Source organism: Lactuca sativa, chromosome 9 (assembly GCF_002870075.4).
Source record: "Lactuca sativa cultivar Salinas chromosome 9, Lsat_Salinas_v11, whole genome shotgun sequence".
In the NCBI taxonomy this organism is placed as follows: domain Eukaryota; kingdom Viridiplantae; phylum Streptophyta; class Magnoliopsida; order Asterales; family Asteraceae; genus Lactuca; species Lactuca sativa.
The window spans coordinates 19384927-19401499 of NC_056631.2; the positions used below are offsets into that span (position 1 = coordinate 19384927).

The 16573-nt window shown below is 29.9% G+C and overlaps 1 protein-coding gene across 1 annotated transcript; it reads left to right on the top strand.

The window, feature by feature from the left end:
- Positions 1-548: 548 nt before the first annotated feature.
- LOC111876502 (U2 small nuclear ribonucleoprotein B'') lies at positions 549-2371 on the top strand. Its single transcript, XM_023873031.2, has 5 exons — positions 549-706; positions 1280-1452; positions 1526-1619; positions 1704-1774; positions 1857-2371. Exons 1-5 carry the CDS (start codon positions 634-636, stop codon positions 2133-2135), a joined length of 690 nt encoding a protein of 229 aa, XP_023728799.1. The 5' UTR covers positions 549-633; the 3' UTR covers positions 2136-2371.
- Positions 2372-16573: the final 14202 nt, after the last annotated feature.

Sequence of the window (16573 nt, forward strand, 5' to 3'; positions counted from 1 at the left end):
TATTTATTTCAAATTTCGAATTCAAATAAACTTCTCATTTAACTGTTTCCATTTAACATTTTGTTTTAATCAACCCGTATAATATACGGGTTTCACAACTAGTAAAAAAATAAAAAACGATCTTGGGTTAAAAGAAAATGCATATAATGAAATAGGAGTAAAAACATGGTAATTAGAGATTATTCCATAAGCATTTTTCTACTAATTATCCAAAACTTTAATCAATCAAATTGATAACTTTCGGCTATTAGCTACCAACTAATTTTCAGGTGTTGTCTTTACTTCTTGAGGTTGAGGGTTCAAGTCTCGTCGGAGAAATATGTGGATTTTGGAGTAGTTTAGGATTATATAGTATTTGTCGTTTAAAAAAAAAAAAAAAAACTAGTTTGGTCAAATATAAGATAATACAAATTTTTTTCAATCTCAACTTTAATGGGGTTTTGTGAGATTACTAATACTTGAATGGTTCTTTCTGAAGGTTTACCAAACATAGAGGGTAGTTTGTAAAACTTATCGAAAGATGTCTAATTCTATTTCTAGGGCTTGAACTTGTTGGTATTCGTTCTCCCCCCTTTTCATTCGCAAACACACAAATTGAAAATCGCAGTAGGATCTCGAAGTTTCTCTTTGACGATGCTGACGGCCGATATACCACCGAACCAGACAATTTACGTTAAGAATCTCAACGAGAAGGTCAAGAAAGAAGGTATTTGTTTCAGCGCTATTCTGCTGTTTCTGTTATGAACTTGTAATACCACGAATTCGAAGTTGTTAGTGTTAAATTCCTATTTCTTGAAAAAAAAATTATAACGAGAGTCTTGCACTTGTGCTGTGAATGTTGGTTTTTTTACTCGATATAAGAGATGAGTGTGTAAAATTCTATCGACTGCTTGCAAATTATATGGCATCACTAATTGACTACAATTGGGGAGAAGTGCTGGGAAAACTTTCTCTTTCTGATTAGCGGTCTTAAATCGTTGGAACTTGAGAAATGCTGTTGTTAATTTTATTTCGTGCTAACTAAAAACATTTGTTAATGAGAATGCTGGTGAACACCTAAACTTTGAGTGAAGATATGATCTGGAACTAACAAATACATTTGTGCATTGTGGACTGTATTAGGGAAAAAGGATTTATGTTTTGTTCCATGTTAGAGGCTAACAAAAGCTATTGAAGTTGCCACTTTTAGTAGCTCCACAGGATACCAATTGACTTGGAATTTTGAAGTGTAATATTTAGTAAAATTGCTGCAGTAGTAACATGTTCTTTTTGTTATCAGAGTTGAAAAGGTCTCTGTATGCCTTATTCTCTCAATATGGTAGGATTTTGGATGTTGTTGCTTTGAAGACAACAAAACTTCGTGGGCAGGCATGGGTTGTTTTCAGTGAAGTCACTGCTGCCAGCAATGCAGTTCGCCAGATGCAAAATTTCCCATTTTATGAAAAGCCTATGGTGAGTTTCATAACTTTTATAAAAATCTATTAATAACAAGAGAATCATTAATCAATTTATTGATACAACACAGAGGATCCAATACGCCAAAGGCAAATCAGATTGTATTGCAAAAGCAGATAATACATTCGTTCCAAAAGATAAGAGAAGGAAGCAAGAGGAAAAAAGTAAGTTAAAAAATGACATATTTGCCCTGCTACTTATAAATTGACTATAAATCTAACATACAAGATTTTCCCATGCTTTGACAGCTGAGAAGAAGAGAGATGCTCCACAAGCTACTACCAATGGTGCAAGAAGTGACACAAATGGTGCCCCTGCTGTAAGTTTCTTGTAACCAAACTATCTAGAAACTTTGTTATTCTCAGGGGTAGGATGGTAATTTTGTTGAATTTTTGTTGCAGGCTTCGTATCGAAATGGGAGATCAAACACAGAAGAAAGCACACCACCTAACAATATTCTGTTTGTACAAAATCTGACACATGATACAACAGAGGACATGCTGCAGCTTCTGTTCAAACAGTTTCCTGGTTTTAAAGAGGTGAGAATGATTGATGCAAAACCAGGAATTGCATTTGTTGAGTTTGATGATGATAATCAATCTTCAACTGCAATGCAATCCCTGCAAGGTTTCAAGATCACCCCTCAAAACTCAATGGCTATCAGTTATGCCAAGAAGTAAAACCACCCTTTTTGGGTTTTGTATTCTATGAATGATTTGTAAGGAATTTTGGCAGATTTTTTAACTCTTTGATGCGAGGAAATTATGGAAACTATTCTAAGATCAATTGTGATCTCTTTTCTCAACAAACTTGATTAGGGATTATGCAGGATATAGTTATAAGAGAAACGATCCTATGTGTGTTTGAGATCTCATTAGTATTTTGTGGGAAATTGTATGGCATGATCACTTTATCACTTCTCACTCTATTGTATTTCATGGAACAAAAATAAAAATGAAAGACTAAAATTAAGGAGACATTTTTGTAAACAATTAATCTTGTAAAGTTTGGATTGACGTCTTAGTTAGGGTATGTTTGGGTTAGTTTTTTTATGTCAAAATTGATTTTTAAGAAAAGTGCTTATTAGCTTATAGCCTTTAGGAAAAAATGGTTTTAAAAAGTGTTTGGATACGAAAAGTTGTTTTTTCAAGAGTAAAATGGTTAAAAAGCTAGGATTTTTCAGCTTTTTGAAAGCTTTAGTTTTTTTCATCCCAAAAGTTGTTTTAAAAAGCGCTTTTTAAATAGACAAACACTTGTTTAGCTTATTAGCTTTTTAAAAAGCTAAAAAACTAATAAGCTTTTTTTAAAAGTGATCCCAAACATCCACTTAATAACATAGGTTATTTGGGGATTAAAATATCTCATGGGAATGTAACTACCAATTAAGGAGTCAAATCTTTTGAAAAACTGAATTCCAAATCAGAAACAAAAAAATAGGGAAATCAACATCAGGAATCAATAGCAAGAAATCCATACATTGTTAGGGTGGAAGGAGTAGACCACTTCTAAGTTCTAACTTATTTAACCCACTTACCAGGTTAGCTCTATATCAACTTTTTTTTTTAAATAACCCACAACACATGAAAACCATATTTGATTGCGTGGGGTTGGGTATGGGTCGGTGATTGCGGTAGTGACGATGGGGGTCGGTGATTACAGTAGTGGCGATGATGGGTGCGTGTGTGTGGATGTGGGGTCGGGTGGAAGGGGTGGCATGTGAGTGGATGTGTGTTTAACTTTTAGAAAAAAATTGGAATTAGAAAAATATGAAAAATCATAATTATCAGCTTTCTAAAATTTTCTAAGTTATTTATATTTTTAGAAATCGAAAAATTTTCATTTTCTGTAAAAAAAATTTAGAAAAATTGGTAAACTATACACGTTTTCAATTTTTATTTTTGGAAATTTTTTCCGTAACTAAACGTACCCTTTGATACTCTAATTTTCATCTAAGTATACATCTTCAACTAACTAAGAATGACAATGACAATGTTTTATATAATCTTTTTTACTTTATTATAAGTATTATTATAGATAAAAAAAACAAATCTAGTAAAATTCATTAACTATTATTTTTTTAAAAATAACCATAAATTTAAAGAAGGGAAATCTCCAAAGAAGTCCTAAAATTTTGGTCTAGTTTACGTTTTAGTCCTAAACTAATTTTTGTTTACGAAAAAGTCCTAAAAACCGGTAAAAGTATGCATTTTGACCCTTTTTGACCGGTTGAAACCGGCAACAAATTAATTTGGGACTATTTTATAAACTGACTCAAAATATTGAGACTATTTCACAAAATGACCCAAAATATTAAGATTTTTCTGCAAAAAAAAAATATTAGGACTTTTCTGCAAATAAAAACATTATTATTATTATTATTATTATTATATCAAAAATATAAACAAGTATACTAATTTTTAAATTCATTATTATTAATATTTTTAATAATACATATAAATACACTTAAAATTATTAAATAAATTATTTAAAGGTGAAGGTGGTAGTGATGGTAATGCTTTAAGCATTGAAATCATGAATAGCTGCTTGTATGTCCTCACTTTGTATATGATCATTTCACATTTCTTATTATTGTTTTCAATTCAAAATATCAACACTTAACAATTTAAAAGAAGTTGCTTATTTGTAAAATTATGTATAAATAGTTTAAGATAAAAGGATTTCTCACTTGTATATAAAATTTCTTAAGGTAGAATGATTTATTTTCAAATCCAACAGATCCACAATAAATATTTACATTGGTGGCCCATATCAAAATTCGAAAATATTAATTAAAATATCTTGTTTAATAGAAAGTAATATGGCTTGTTTTGCTTTATCACACTATATCTGCTATCTTTCCAAAAAATCATAAGGATAAAGTAATGAAAAAGAGCAACACACATGTTGGTAATTCAAATACTTACACACAAGACAACACGCATATCACACGCTCACTATTTGTAAACAATTTAAAAAATCAGTAGCTTCTTTTAACTTATTAAATGTTAATATTTTGAATTAAAAACAATAATAACAAATATGAAATGACCATATACAAAGTTAGAATATACAAACAGACATTCATGATTTTAAAGCTTAAAGCATTACCATCCGCTCAACCTTCACCTTTATAAAATGTCTTTAATATTTTTCTAATTTAAATGTATTTATATGTATTATTAACAATATTAATAATAACAAATTTAAAAAATAGTTTACTTATTCATATTTTTAATATAATAATATTAATTTTAATAATAATAATAATAATAATAATAATAATAATAATAATAATAATAATAATAATAGTAAGGTTTTTGTTTGCAGAAAAACCCTAATATTTTTTATTTTTGCAGAAAAGCCTCAATATTTTGGGTCAATTTATGAAATAGTCCCAAATTAATTTGTTACCGGTTCCAACTAGTCAAAAAGGGTCAAAATGCAAACTTTTGCCGGTTTTTTTGACTTTTTCGTAAACAATAATTTGTTTAGGACTAAAACATAAACCGGACTAAAATTTTAGGACTTTATTGGAGATTTCCCTTTAAAGAATAACCAATCTAACCATTGAAATTGCGTACCGGTCATGGCCTACAATTTTATCTAATAGGCTGTAATTTCGAGAATATAGGCTTCAATTTGGTCATAGACCAATCCCATATGGCTAGCTATTTGGACCATTTTTATATTCTTAAAGGACTCCTAATAATTATCTTAACTTTTTTCTTAAAATAAACTAATCATTACAAAAGCGGACCTATTAATTACTCTAATTTTTTATATTTTTAAAGGATCCTTTCATCTCTCATGATTATTTTATATTTTACTTTAAATAAACTAATCATTACATAATAAAATGTTTCAATATAAAGATTTGTTTATAGAAAAAAATTTAAAATTTTTATAAAAAAATATTAAAATAAAAATATATTTATTTTTTCAAATCTATAAAATAAAATATTTTCAATAAAAAATTTAATTATTTTTTCTGTTTTTAAATAAAAGAAAAGAATGAGATTTTTGATGTGTGTGTAGATTTTTATTTCAAATTGGTGTATGGTTGTATACATACTTGAAACAATGGTTGCTATAGGTATATGTATCGTCACTATATTTTCTATTAATAATACTTAGTTTTCATTTAAATATTTAATATCTTTTTATTTTTATTTATTGGTTTATAAAAATATTAAAATATAGAAAATATTGAAATATATAGAAAACGTTGACATGTTTTATTATTTTTTGATTATAAAAGAATAAAATATATAATAAATAAAAAGTTAATAGTTATTAAATGATAGGTACAAGTTTCAAAAAAAAAAATAGTTTTTAATAATCACATAAATTTATACCTAAAAAATCATTTATTAGAAGTTCCCTAAGAAATTCTAGGGTCCAATTAGTAGGACCCAATCCCATAAGCGTAAGATATTAAAGGTTGAAAAAAAAGCTATAGATAGACTATAAGAAATTGCATATGGCAATGTCATTTGTGATTTCGTCTAGAGAAAAAAATACTCAGATTCAATAATTAATGAATTTAATTTGTTAGATTTGTTTTTTTTTTTCTCATTATTATATCATAGTTTTTTTGAACTATCAAATAGACATACACTTCTAATCATAGTTCTAGACCTATATATTATCCACCTTGAGACTTGAACGGTGAATCAAATAACACATTTTTAATATATCTAATTCTGTTGGGCCAAAGGCTATTATTAAATTATTTTTAACGACAATAATTTATTAATTTGGTTGTTTTTAACTATGTTTAATAATATTAGTATTGCATACATACTAGTTGCCTATTGTATTATATAAAATAGAGGCTGCATGTGAAGAGTCGAACTAAATTTATATGGTAGCAAGGTTTGCACGTGAAGAGGTTGTGCGAAAGTTAATATAGTTTTTGGATACTCGGTATCTATCCATTTAATCTTTTAGAAGTTGTTGGTCTCTACATGAACACGTGACAAGAGATAGATGCATGAAACTATCCTAAAAGGTTAAATATTTATCACTTATTCCTCTGCTATTTATAGTACAATCCAAATTTGATATTACATAGAAGCTGATAATTAAAAAAAGACACGACAACGTATGACCAAATTATATTGATTGCAAAACTATTGGTGCACCTTGAATTGTAGTTACTACTTACTACTCTAGTATTATGTATATAATATTGTCGACACAAACCATATTCGAGTCTGACTTAATTAAAAAATATATATACAGATTGAGATTGTATTCCAATTTAACGCAATATTGTTTTTACCACATTATGCAAATTTGTCATTGGAATTTCTTTTTTCCATATTGCACTAAGCTTCATGAAAGTGATCATAATCTTTATATGACCCCGAAGTTAAAATTATGTTATTGTTTAAACTTTAAATATTCAATATTTTGATTCTTTTCATCTACTTCTTTTTTTGGTTTAACATTAGGTTGGTATGGAACACAAATAATGAGTTTTTTCGAAAGCAAGCAGACAACTCAAACTGCCTTGTTTCACAATTTTACATTTGAAAAACCGCTTCTGAAAAAAATTATTTAGACAGTTTGAAGTGCCACATGCAACTTGGGCGGGAGATGTTGCAGGCAATTCCGAAAATTAACATTCCAATTTTCCGATAGATGAGTATATATACTCATATTTTCCTTAGTTTGGAACTGTCTTACGAAAACTAACATTCGGTATACTTTCTTCGTAAACGAATTCACAATTTTAGTGCTTAAAACTGACTGTTTTCCTCACAAATTGATTTCTTTTTTCATAAAATACGACCATATACGTTCCCTAAAATATCAAGATTCTGTTTTATTACCTTATTTCTAACACATGGTTCCAAATTCAAAGCCTTTTTGGAAATAAAGTTTGTTCCAAAAATATCAATTGAAATGCTAGTATGCTACCCATATAATCAACTAAATATCTATTTTGTCATATCCGAAATTATCAGATATTAATTTAGTATTCTTGTTTTGAAGCGAGAATAGTATTTTACATATGTGTTTAATCCACAATGATGTTTGCATATCCAAAAAAACAAGCGTTATTAAACCATCTACAGTATTTTATTTTTTATTAATGCATTCAACATAGCTCTATAAGTCTTTAATATTTAGTCACACTATATGATGAAAGTGGGGTACGATCATGGAGAATTTAGAATATTATTACAACATTCATACAAATTGCACCTTTATTGACTGGCTTTATCCTGGTCAAAAATAGATAGTGGACTTATAACAAATTTGACCTTTTCTTTGCCTTGTTTAATGAAGCATTGTTTGGTGTATGGGGACAACATTTTTCTTTTGCATATGAATTAGGATAATGTTAATAAAATGGTCACTCAATTGCGTTTATATATATATATGTCAAATTCGATTAAAATATATGATAAGATCGAAAAACCCTATATTTATATTTTTTCAATGGTTTAGATATACAAACTTAGACGGTCAATTTGATAAAAAAAATATAGGTGGAATGAAGTTGCTAACGGCAACATAGTAACAAACAATAATGAATGGCCATCTGATATATAAGACTATGTGTTATACCTCTCATGAAATGGGAACAAGGTTTGACGTGCACCGTTGGCACAACGCGCCGCCTAAGGCAGTACCAATGATTTCCATCCTAGTTGTGGACTCATCTCCAAATTATTTATTCTCTTTCTTTCTTTCTTTCTTTTCTTGTGATAGTTGCCTTTCTCCCCTCTCTCATGCCCTTCCTCTCTTTTCCTTTGCACGTTATGCAACATGCACACCAGTATTTTTTGTTCTTGAATGAGTGAAAGATAGGTATACATTGTCTGAAAGAATAATCTAAAGATTGAGGAGGAAATGATATGATTCTAAAATGATAGATAATGGATGAAATGTGAATAAAAGTATAAACACATAGCTTAAATGATGGTGATTCTTGAACTTGTATCATATACATTTGTTAATGAAAATAATCAAAACATTTAGAGTAAATTACAATTTTGGTCCTTGTGGTTTGGTTAAATTCGCATATTCAATTCAATCATTAAAATTTTGATAAGATGCATCTTTGTGGTTTAAAAAAATTGCACTGCATATATATATATATATATATATATATATATATATATATATATATATATATATATATATATATATATATATATATATATAAGGGTAAAATAGTATTTTTAAGTGGATTAAGAATGTGTAGTGCAATTTCTTTAAACAATAGGGATGCATCTTGTCAAATTTTTAAAAATTGGACTGAATATATGAATTTGACCAAACCACAGGGATCAAAACTGTAATTTAATCAAACATTTAAACTTCTCACAAGCTAAAATAAAATTTTAAGTAGATTTATAAATTTGACCAGATTTATCTAAAATTATATTGCGGAGTATATTTATTATTTGATCTTTTTGGCTAGATTTTATGTAAGTAAAATCGGATTTCATAATTCAGTAGCTTTCTTTATAAAATTATTGTTGAAAAACATATATAGTATGTTTGCATAATAGTCTGCATGACTAATGTTCCTATTTATTAATTCCTAAGTTTTATTTTTTTAATTTGATTATCGGAACCAATTAAAATGGAAAAATAACTTATCAAGGTAATCATCTTAATCGCTTTGTTTATATTTATGTATCTTCTTTATTTTTGTAAACGTTTAACTATTTAACTTGTTATAAGTGTTCACATATTGTCATTGTCACCGGCTATAGCAGGTGACAATAATAATATGTGAACAAACTAACAAGTTAAATGGTTAAATGTATATATATATATATATATATATATATATATATATATATATATATATATATATATATATATATATATATATATATATATATATATTTTTGCCTAGATGTGAACAAAACGAAAAGTTAATTACTCTTATAAGTCATTTTCCCCACTTTTAATAGCGATTTTATTTTTCATATTTGTTTGTATTATTTTTTTCAAACGTTATTTTTAAAATATTTATAATTTATTAAATATTAATTAAATATTGATTAATTTTAAACTTTACTTTTAAATTAATAAATATATTTTTGTTATGTGAAATATTTTATGTAGCTTCTTTTATATATATATATATATATATATATATATATATATATATATATATATATATATATATATAATATTTTTAAGTAAATAATATCTAACAATAAAATTAAATAAATTAAATATATAACAATAAGTATGGAGGGTCTTTTAAACAAATAAAAAGAAAGTAATACTTAGCAAATAAAAAAACAAAAAAAAATGTATATAATGTAAATATTTTAAAATTATTCCAACTTTTTAATACTTTTTAATTAGAATTTTATAAACTTTTAATTTTTTTAATACGACGTTTTAAATTAGTTTTTAACAGAAGTATTTTAAAAAGTTATAAAAAATATTAAATTGTCATACAAAACCTGTGAAACACTTTAAAAATGTTGTAAAAGAAAGTTTAGAAATAAATGTATGAAAGTTATAAAAAAAATATTAAAATTCAATAAAAAAAAGTTAAAACTTGTAAGAAAAATTTAAAACATTTATAAAACATTTGTTTTAAAAGCACTTGAATTAAAATTATATGAAAGTATAAAAAAAAGTTTTAAAAAAAATTATAAGTAAAGTTTAAAACATTGTATTAGAAAACCCTAGAGGAAAATATATCATAAAAATGTTGTAAGAAATTATAAAAATTCTTAAGAAATTTGTAAAAAAAAATTATTCACATTTAGGAAACTTTCTTTTTTTATATATATTTTACCATTTAACTTGTTAAATATATTTGACCATTTAACAAGTTAAATGATCAAATGTGTACAAAAAAAAATAAAGTTACCTAAACGTGAACAATACGAAAAAGTAATTACCCTCGCAAATCGTTTTCTCAATTAAAATAAGTGTTTGTTTTACAAGCGGGCAAAATTAGATTTGCTTACTAATGTGTTTATTTTCACTATTAGTTTTAATATTTATAAATCCTAACTAATTTAACTAGTTAAAACACTAATATGACAGTGTATGCGTAATAGTATAGTAAAAATAAGTAAGGTGTCATACTTATGGAACGGATAATTTTTAATAAGAAAATAAATGCTAGTACAAAATAAACTAAATAAAATATCTATAAAGTGGACCGGAGAGAGTGGGGGGTGGGGGGGGGGGGGGGGTTACTATTTTGCAAGATCAGCAACTTAAATCAAAAAATTAACTAACAAATTACTACGATTAATTTAATCTAAAATGATCAAACATAAACGACTTTAAACCACGATTTAAAAAGTATTTCCGTTTAGTTTCGAATCACCTTTGTACTAGATTATTAATGTTGGTTGCTGACCAATATGAGACTAACTCACTTGGCAGATGCTTTGACACTTACATCGAAGGTCTCAAGTTCTAATCCATGCATATGTGAATTTTACTAACTTGAGTGAATACTAACTTCTAACCACTAACCGGACATTCCAAAAAATAATTAATGTTGGTAACAATTCAAACACATAATATTGATAATTAATGCGCTCTAACACAATCAAAATTACTAACTATTAACACCTAACTCTAGTATATGTTCAATCTCTAGATCTAGCTATTCAATGATCATAAATAAATAGATATCAAGTTTATGCAACTAGAATGGTCATCTGACTACACAAAACTTGCAGAATAAGCAATAAATATTAGAATTATAACATCCTAGGAAATTGATCTATCACACTATAACATCCTGATTCCTAGGTATGAGAATTTTTATTAAAAACTCAATTTTTCTAGGAACTCGTCGAGTTGATGACCTCAACTTGACGTGTTGAAAGTTTTCGGGTCGCGAATCTTTTTAAGACCAACTTGAAGAGTTGGAGAGGTAAACTCGACGAGTTAGTGGCTGAATATGAAAACCCTAACTTTTAGGGTGTTGCACCCTATTTAAAGGACTTAAGTCAAATTGATGGCCTCCTTAATAGCCTCCTCTATCCAGAAACCCTAGAATTTGTGCGTCTTACCCCAAGTTGAGCACGTGAGCTTAAAAGTTGCATCTTTTGGTCTTATTTTGAAAGAGCTTGAAGTTGGTTGTGCCAAGCCTGAAGGGAAATCTGTAGATCCAGAATCTCCTTGAGTTTAGCTACTATTTTGAGGTAAAAAGTCGAAAAGTTGCTCATCTATTTGCTTAGATCTCTTCCTTAGAAGTTTATTGTCATATTTGACTCATTTTCGAATTGTTCATGGGGGTTAAGCATTTCATGGAGTTATCACTTTAGATCAGGACTTTTGATGGCCTCATTTGGCTTAAAGTTGCAAACTTTATTGAGTCCTAGGCCTCTTTCATGCTTAAGATCCCTTAATAAGCTTTCCTTGAGAGTTAGAGCCTCTTTGGGGCATGCATGAACGTAAAGTTGGAAACTTTATGTGACTTTCCAACTCTTGGGTGCTAGATCTACATCTTGAAACGTTGGACTTGATGAAAAAGGATTGAATGTGTAAGAGGGTAAAACTCGGTGAGTTTTCTAGCCAACTCGGCGAGTTGGTTGGGGTTTTACCCGACTTTCTGAATACTATAGGAACTCGACGAGTTGGGTCAACATTGACTGTTGACCTTGACTATTGAATTTGACTTTGACCATGGTTAACCATGTTTGACCCTTGAGGGCATTTTGGGTATTTCGTAGTTTTGATAGAAATGGTCACATGGTGGTTGTAGGCATTTTACTCCAGAGTTAAGATTTTGAGTTTGATCGTACTAGTTCAACATTACTTGTGAGGTGAGTTTTCCTCACTATATTTACCGAGTCGCAAGCACCAAGGCCGGTCCATTGGATTGTTACCAAGGTTATTGTCTCATGCTATGTGTAAGGATTTACTAGATCTGTATTTCAATTATAGAATAATGACATGCTTAGTGATCTGTTAGATCTGTTTGACTGACTGTGCGTGCCAGCTAGTACTTGATATGATATTTGTCGTTATTTTATGTATGGTTGGGTTGATGCGGTCCTGCTTTGTGTTGAAGACCAACAAACCCAAGGTGTCCCGGATAGACTGAAGGCCGAAGGTGGCGTACTGGTCAGACCGAAGGCCCTGAGGGTGTACCATTTAGACTAAAGGCCAATGGGGCGTTCTAGTCAGGCTGAAGGCTTTGTATGCATGCTGTTTTCTGTTACTATTATGTTTGGTGATGTTTTCGTATTTGGGGGGGGGGGGGACTCGCTATTTAAAGGACTTTAGGATTACAGTTTTCATTATGTTTCAGGTACTTTCAAGGATCGCGGGAAGGCGAAAGGTGTGATCATGCACCTCCTTATATTTTTATTTCACGATTTTGGGATCTCTTTGATGTTGAACTTATTTTGAAAAACAATTTGTAAACAATGGTGGTTTTAAAGTGTGTTTTTAAAAGTTTAAATTTTCCTGAATTTTTTGAATGTTACACACACACAAGCAAAAACCAACTTAAATAAATTCATAGAACTCAAAATCAACGCATACTATTAGGTTTCATCTATGCTAAATGAAAGTTAGGGTATTTAGCCCAAAACTAAGTCTGAAATATAATAAAAAAAAACAAAGTAAAATAGAGTAAACATGTTTAACTAGGCACACTAAATGATTTCAAGTGTTTTCATTAAGATATCTTCAATCCTTGATTTCCAGTCGGAATTATGATATTCTTAGGGTTTTTAGGAAGTTTTTGGTCGCTCTTTATTGCAGAAAGTTGCAGCATCCCATCACATTCTGACCTAGAAGTTGTATTTATAAGTTGCCATAAATTGGTCGCCATGTCGTGGCAGATAGCTCGCCACGTCACGGAAGACATTTTCTTTACATATGCTGTAAGATTTCCATGCAAATAAACATGAATCTTGTAGGCTAGACACGTCACCATCTCGTTCCCCAAGTTATGCCCACGACATGACATCCATTTTTATGCACAATTTCTTCTCTTTGGAAATTGCATTCAACCCTCCAATTTTTTCCTTGAGAGAGTCTCGTAATGTGACAACCCGAAACTTCTGTATCGCACACTTAGCCATTTCAATCAAAGTTAAACATGTTTCGTTGACTTCTAGCACTGTTTGAGGGTTCGTTTAAGCGATTCTAAGCTTGAGTTATGACCAAGGGTGAGTTTAGGAATGAGTCAGCAAGTCGTATACTGTCAAAACAGGGCCATACACACCCTTAGAGGGAGTGTACGTCGTACACATGGGTGTGCGGCCGCACACACACCTCCTGGCAGCACACTCCTTTCTAGGTAGGACACCCACCCTATATAAAGGGTAGACCCCTTCCTTTCATTCCTTTAACATCTTGGCAGCACACAACATCATTTCCTCTCAAGTTTCTCCAACTTTGAACCTTCCACAGCTTCAAAAACGAGAGTAATCCATCCCTTAACTTGTTGTGCATGAAGAACCTCTTGATCTAGGCCTTGAATCATGAAAGTCCCGCCATGTTCTTCATCTTGTTGAAGGAGTGCGGCCACACACTCATGTGTGCGGCAGCACACACATTTGTGCGACCATACACACACACCATAGGACCACAAAACCCATTTCTAAGACCCCTAAACTTGTACTACAACCAAGTATGGGCCTAGGACACTTCATGGATGCAAGTATGGACCTTGAAAACACCTCAAAGGCACTTCCATCATGAGTGTACGACCGCACCACCCCATGGCCGCACACACCTCTTTAAAGTGGCCATATAACTCACTCATGCAATCCTTTGAGGTCCTAACACTTAATGTAAGTAGTTCCCAAGTTCTTAGATGGGTTCTTTGTCACATCTAGTGGTGAAATTACCATCATTTGACTCCTTTATGTGTCATTACATGGTGACTAGGATCAAATCGTGTTCAAGGCTTCACTTGAACATCTCGCAATTCCGTATCGATCCTTCATTCAAATCACCTGAGGTGAGTTCATACCCCTACACTTTTCGTATTTTTAATGTTTTTAGGGGGAATACAAGCTAAACATAAATGTTTTCAAAACTCATGAAATTCTCATACTTTAACCCTTTTGTACTCGTGTTGAGCATAAGGGTCGTTTGTTCACTGAAATTTCATAGTTTTCCCGGATTCGCTATTCACTACGTTACTCAAGCAAACTATAATCGGTATAGTTTGGGGATTTTTCTAAACATAACAAGTATAGAAACTTTCACTACTAAACGTATGCACTAAGAACAATAATAGTTTACAATTTGCACCACTACTCTATTATGTTTTTCATAACTGTAATTATCTCTACGAAACGATATACAATTCGGATTTTCACTACGGTAGAACGCTACTACACTACATGTAAACAAGATTATACAATACTGTGAGGCGCTACTTCACTACTGTAACCTTAGGTGTACAGGGATTACATCCTATCATAGTATAACCAGAGTCTCCTGGAGGGAGAGCGTGAGATTTGTGAATAGATCTATTTGGGGACTGAAAATCCCCACACCCGAACTGCTAGCTACAGTTGGGTAGGCATGCCCAGGGTGACAAATGTCATTTAACTCGACGCTTGAAGAACGTTGGAAAGGTCTCTAGTCATATCAAATATGGTTTATACGACTCACATTATGTATAAATCACCTTTAGTTTACAATCTGACACTCTTCAACGGTTTTATTTATACTAAATAGAACTAAAACACACTACGTATACTGGCCAAAGCCAGAGTTTTCAAACAGAACCAATTAAGCAATGGCTTCACATACAAAATACTTATACTTCATGATTAGCTTTAGCTAGTCACATGAGGTAGTATTTTCGCATATCACTACAGTTTTCAGTAACAAACATTCATGGTTTTATACGGAATCGATAACTCTAGATTTTCACTAAAGAAAATATCGGATTTTGTTGGAAACATACAAATATTCATGGTTTACTACAGAACTGATAACACTACATTTTCATTAAAGAAAATATCGAAATTTTCTTAAAATTATACAAAACATTTTCTGCTAGCTCATCAATAAGTTTCATTACAAACTACTGCTTATGAACTCACCAGCTTTATATTGATATTTTTTTTAAAACTGCTTGTATTCTCAGGAAATCAGTAGACAGGTACCTATTGGGTTTTTGAGGAGTTGGAGCAATAAGAGTTTAATGTTTATATTCTATATATATATATATATATATATATATATATATATATATATATATATATATGATGAAATACAAACAAGTTTCAGACAATTTCCAAATTGATGTAAACATTTTTTTCAATGTAATGGTTGCGTTGGTATGATTGCGATTATACTTTGGTTGTGATGCTATACATGACGTCCTCCACCCCAGAACGTTTCCGCCATTCTGGTTTTGGGGTTTGTGACACGTAAGTACAGTGAGGGAAAACTCATCTCACAGACTGGACAAAAGCTGATGAGGTCTCGACTATCCGAATCTCAACTCTATCGAACCGGGGTTTTAAATGTAGTCCTTTGATATGATATGCAACGACTCGGGTTATGTCTTCATGTTTTCTTCTATGGCATGACCGGTTCATCTTCTCTTCATACTCCAAATGCTCCATGCTCTATAATGCCTACAAAATAAATCAAAAATAATGAAGTAGTACTCTATTTTAATAAAATATGCAATTGCCCAAATAATTAACTAAATGCAAGAATTATGAGGTTAGAATGCTACGAAATGACGAAAATAAATATGAAATATATATATATATATATATATATATATATATATATATATAATATATATATATATATATATATACACACTCTAATAAATGAAGATTTTTTTGTCACACGTCACATTCTCATTCAACTTGTCATATGTCATTTTATGGGTTTGTTAAATTCTATATAATATTTTAATGTAAAAATTACAAATATATCAATTCATTAATGGATTTACTTTAATTTCAAAATTCACAAACTAAAATTCATTAGTTTCTTTTGTTTATTTATTAGATTTAAAAGATAAAAAATATTTCAATTTTAATAATTTATTATTTTTCTTATTTTCTTATAAATCTAAAGTTTTTAAATATTTAGACTTTCTTATTTAATTATTATTTAAATCAACTCATGTAATACATGAGTTTCATAACTATTATATAATAAAAAT

Excerpts from the sequence above, each read along its gene's own strand:
- LOC111876502 (XM_023873031.2), top strand. The coding sequence starts at position 634 with ATGCTGACGGCCGATATACCACCGAACCAGACAATTTACGTTAAGAAT. Across the intron at positions 707-1,279 it reads CGAGAAGGTCAAGAAAGAAG|AGTTGAAAAGGTCTCTGTAT; the intron begins GTATTTGTTTCA and ends TTTTGTTATCAG. Across the intron at positions 1,775-1,856 it reads ACACAAATGGTGCCCCTGCT|GCTTCGTATCGAAATGGGAG; the intron begins GTAAGTTTCTTG and ends TTTTTGTTGCAG.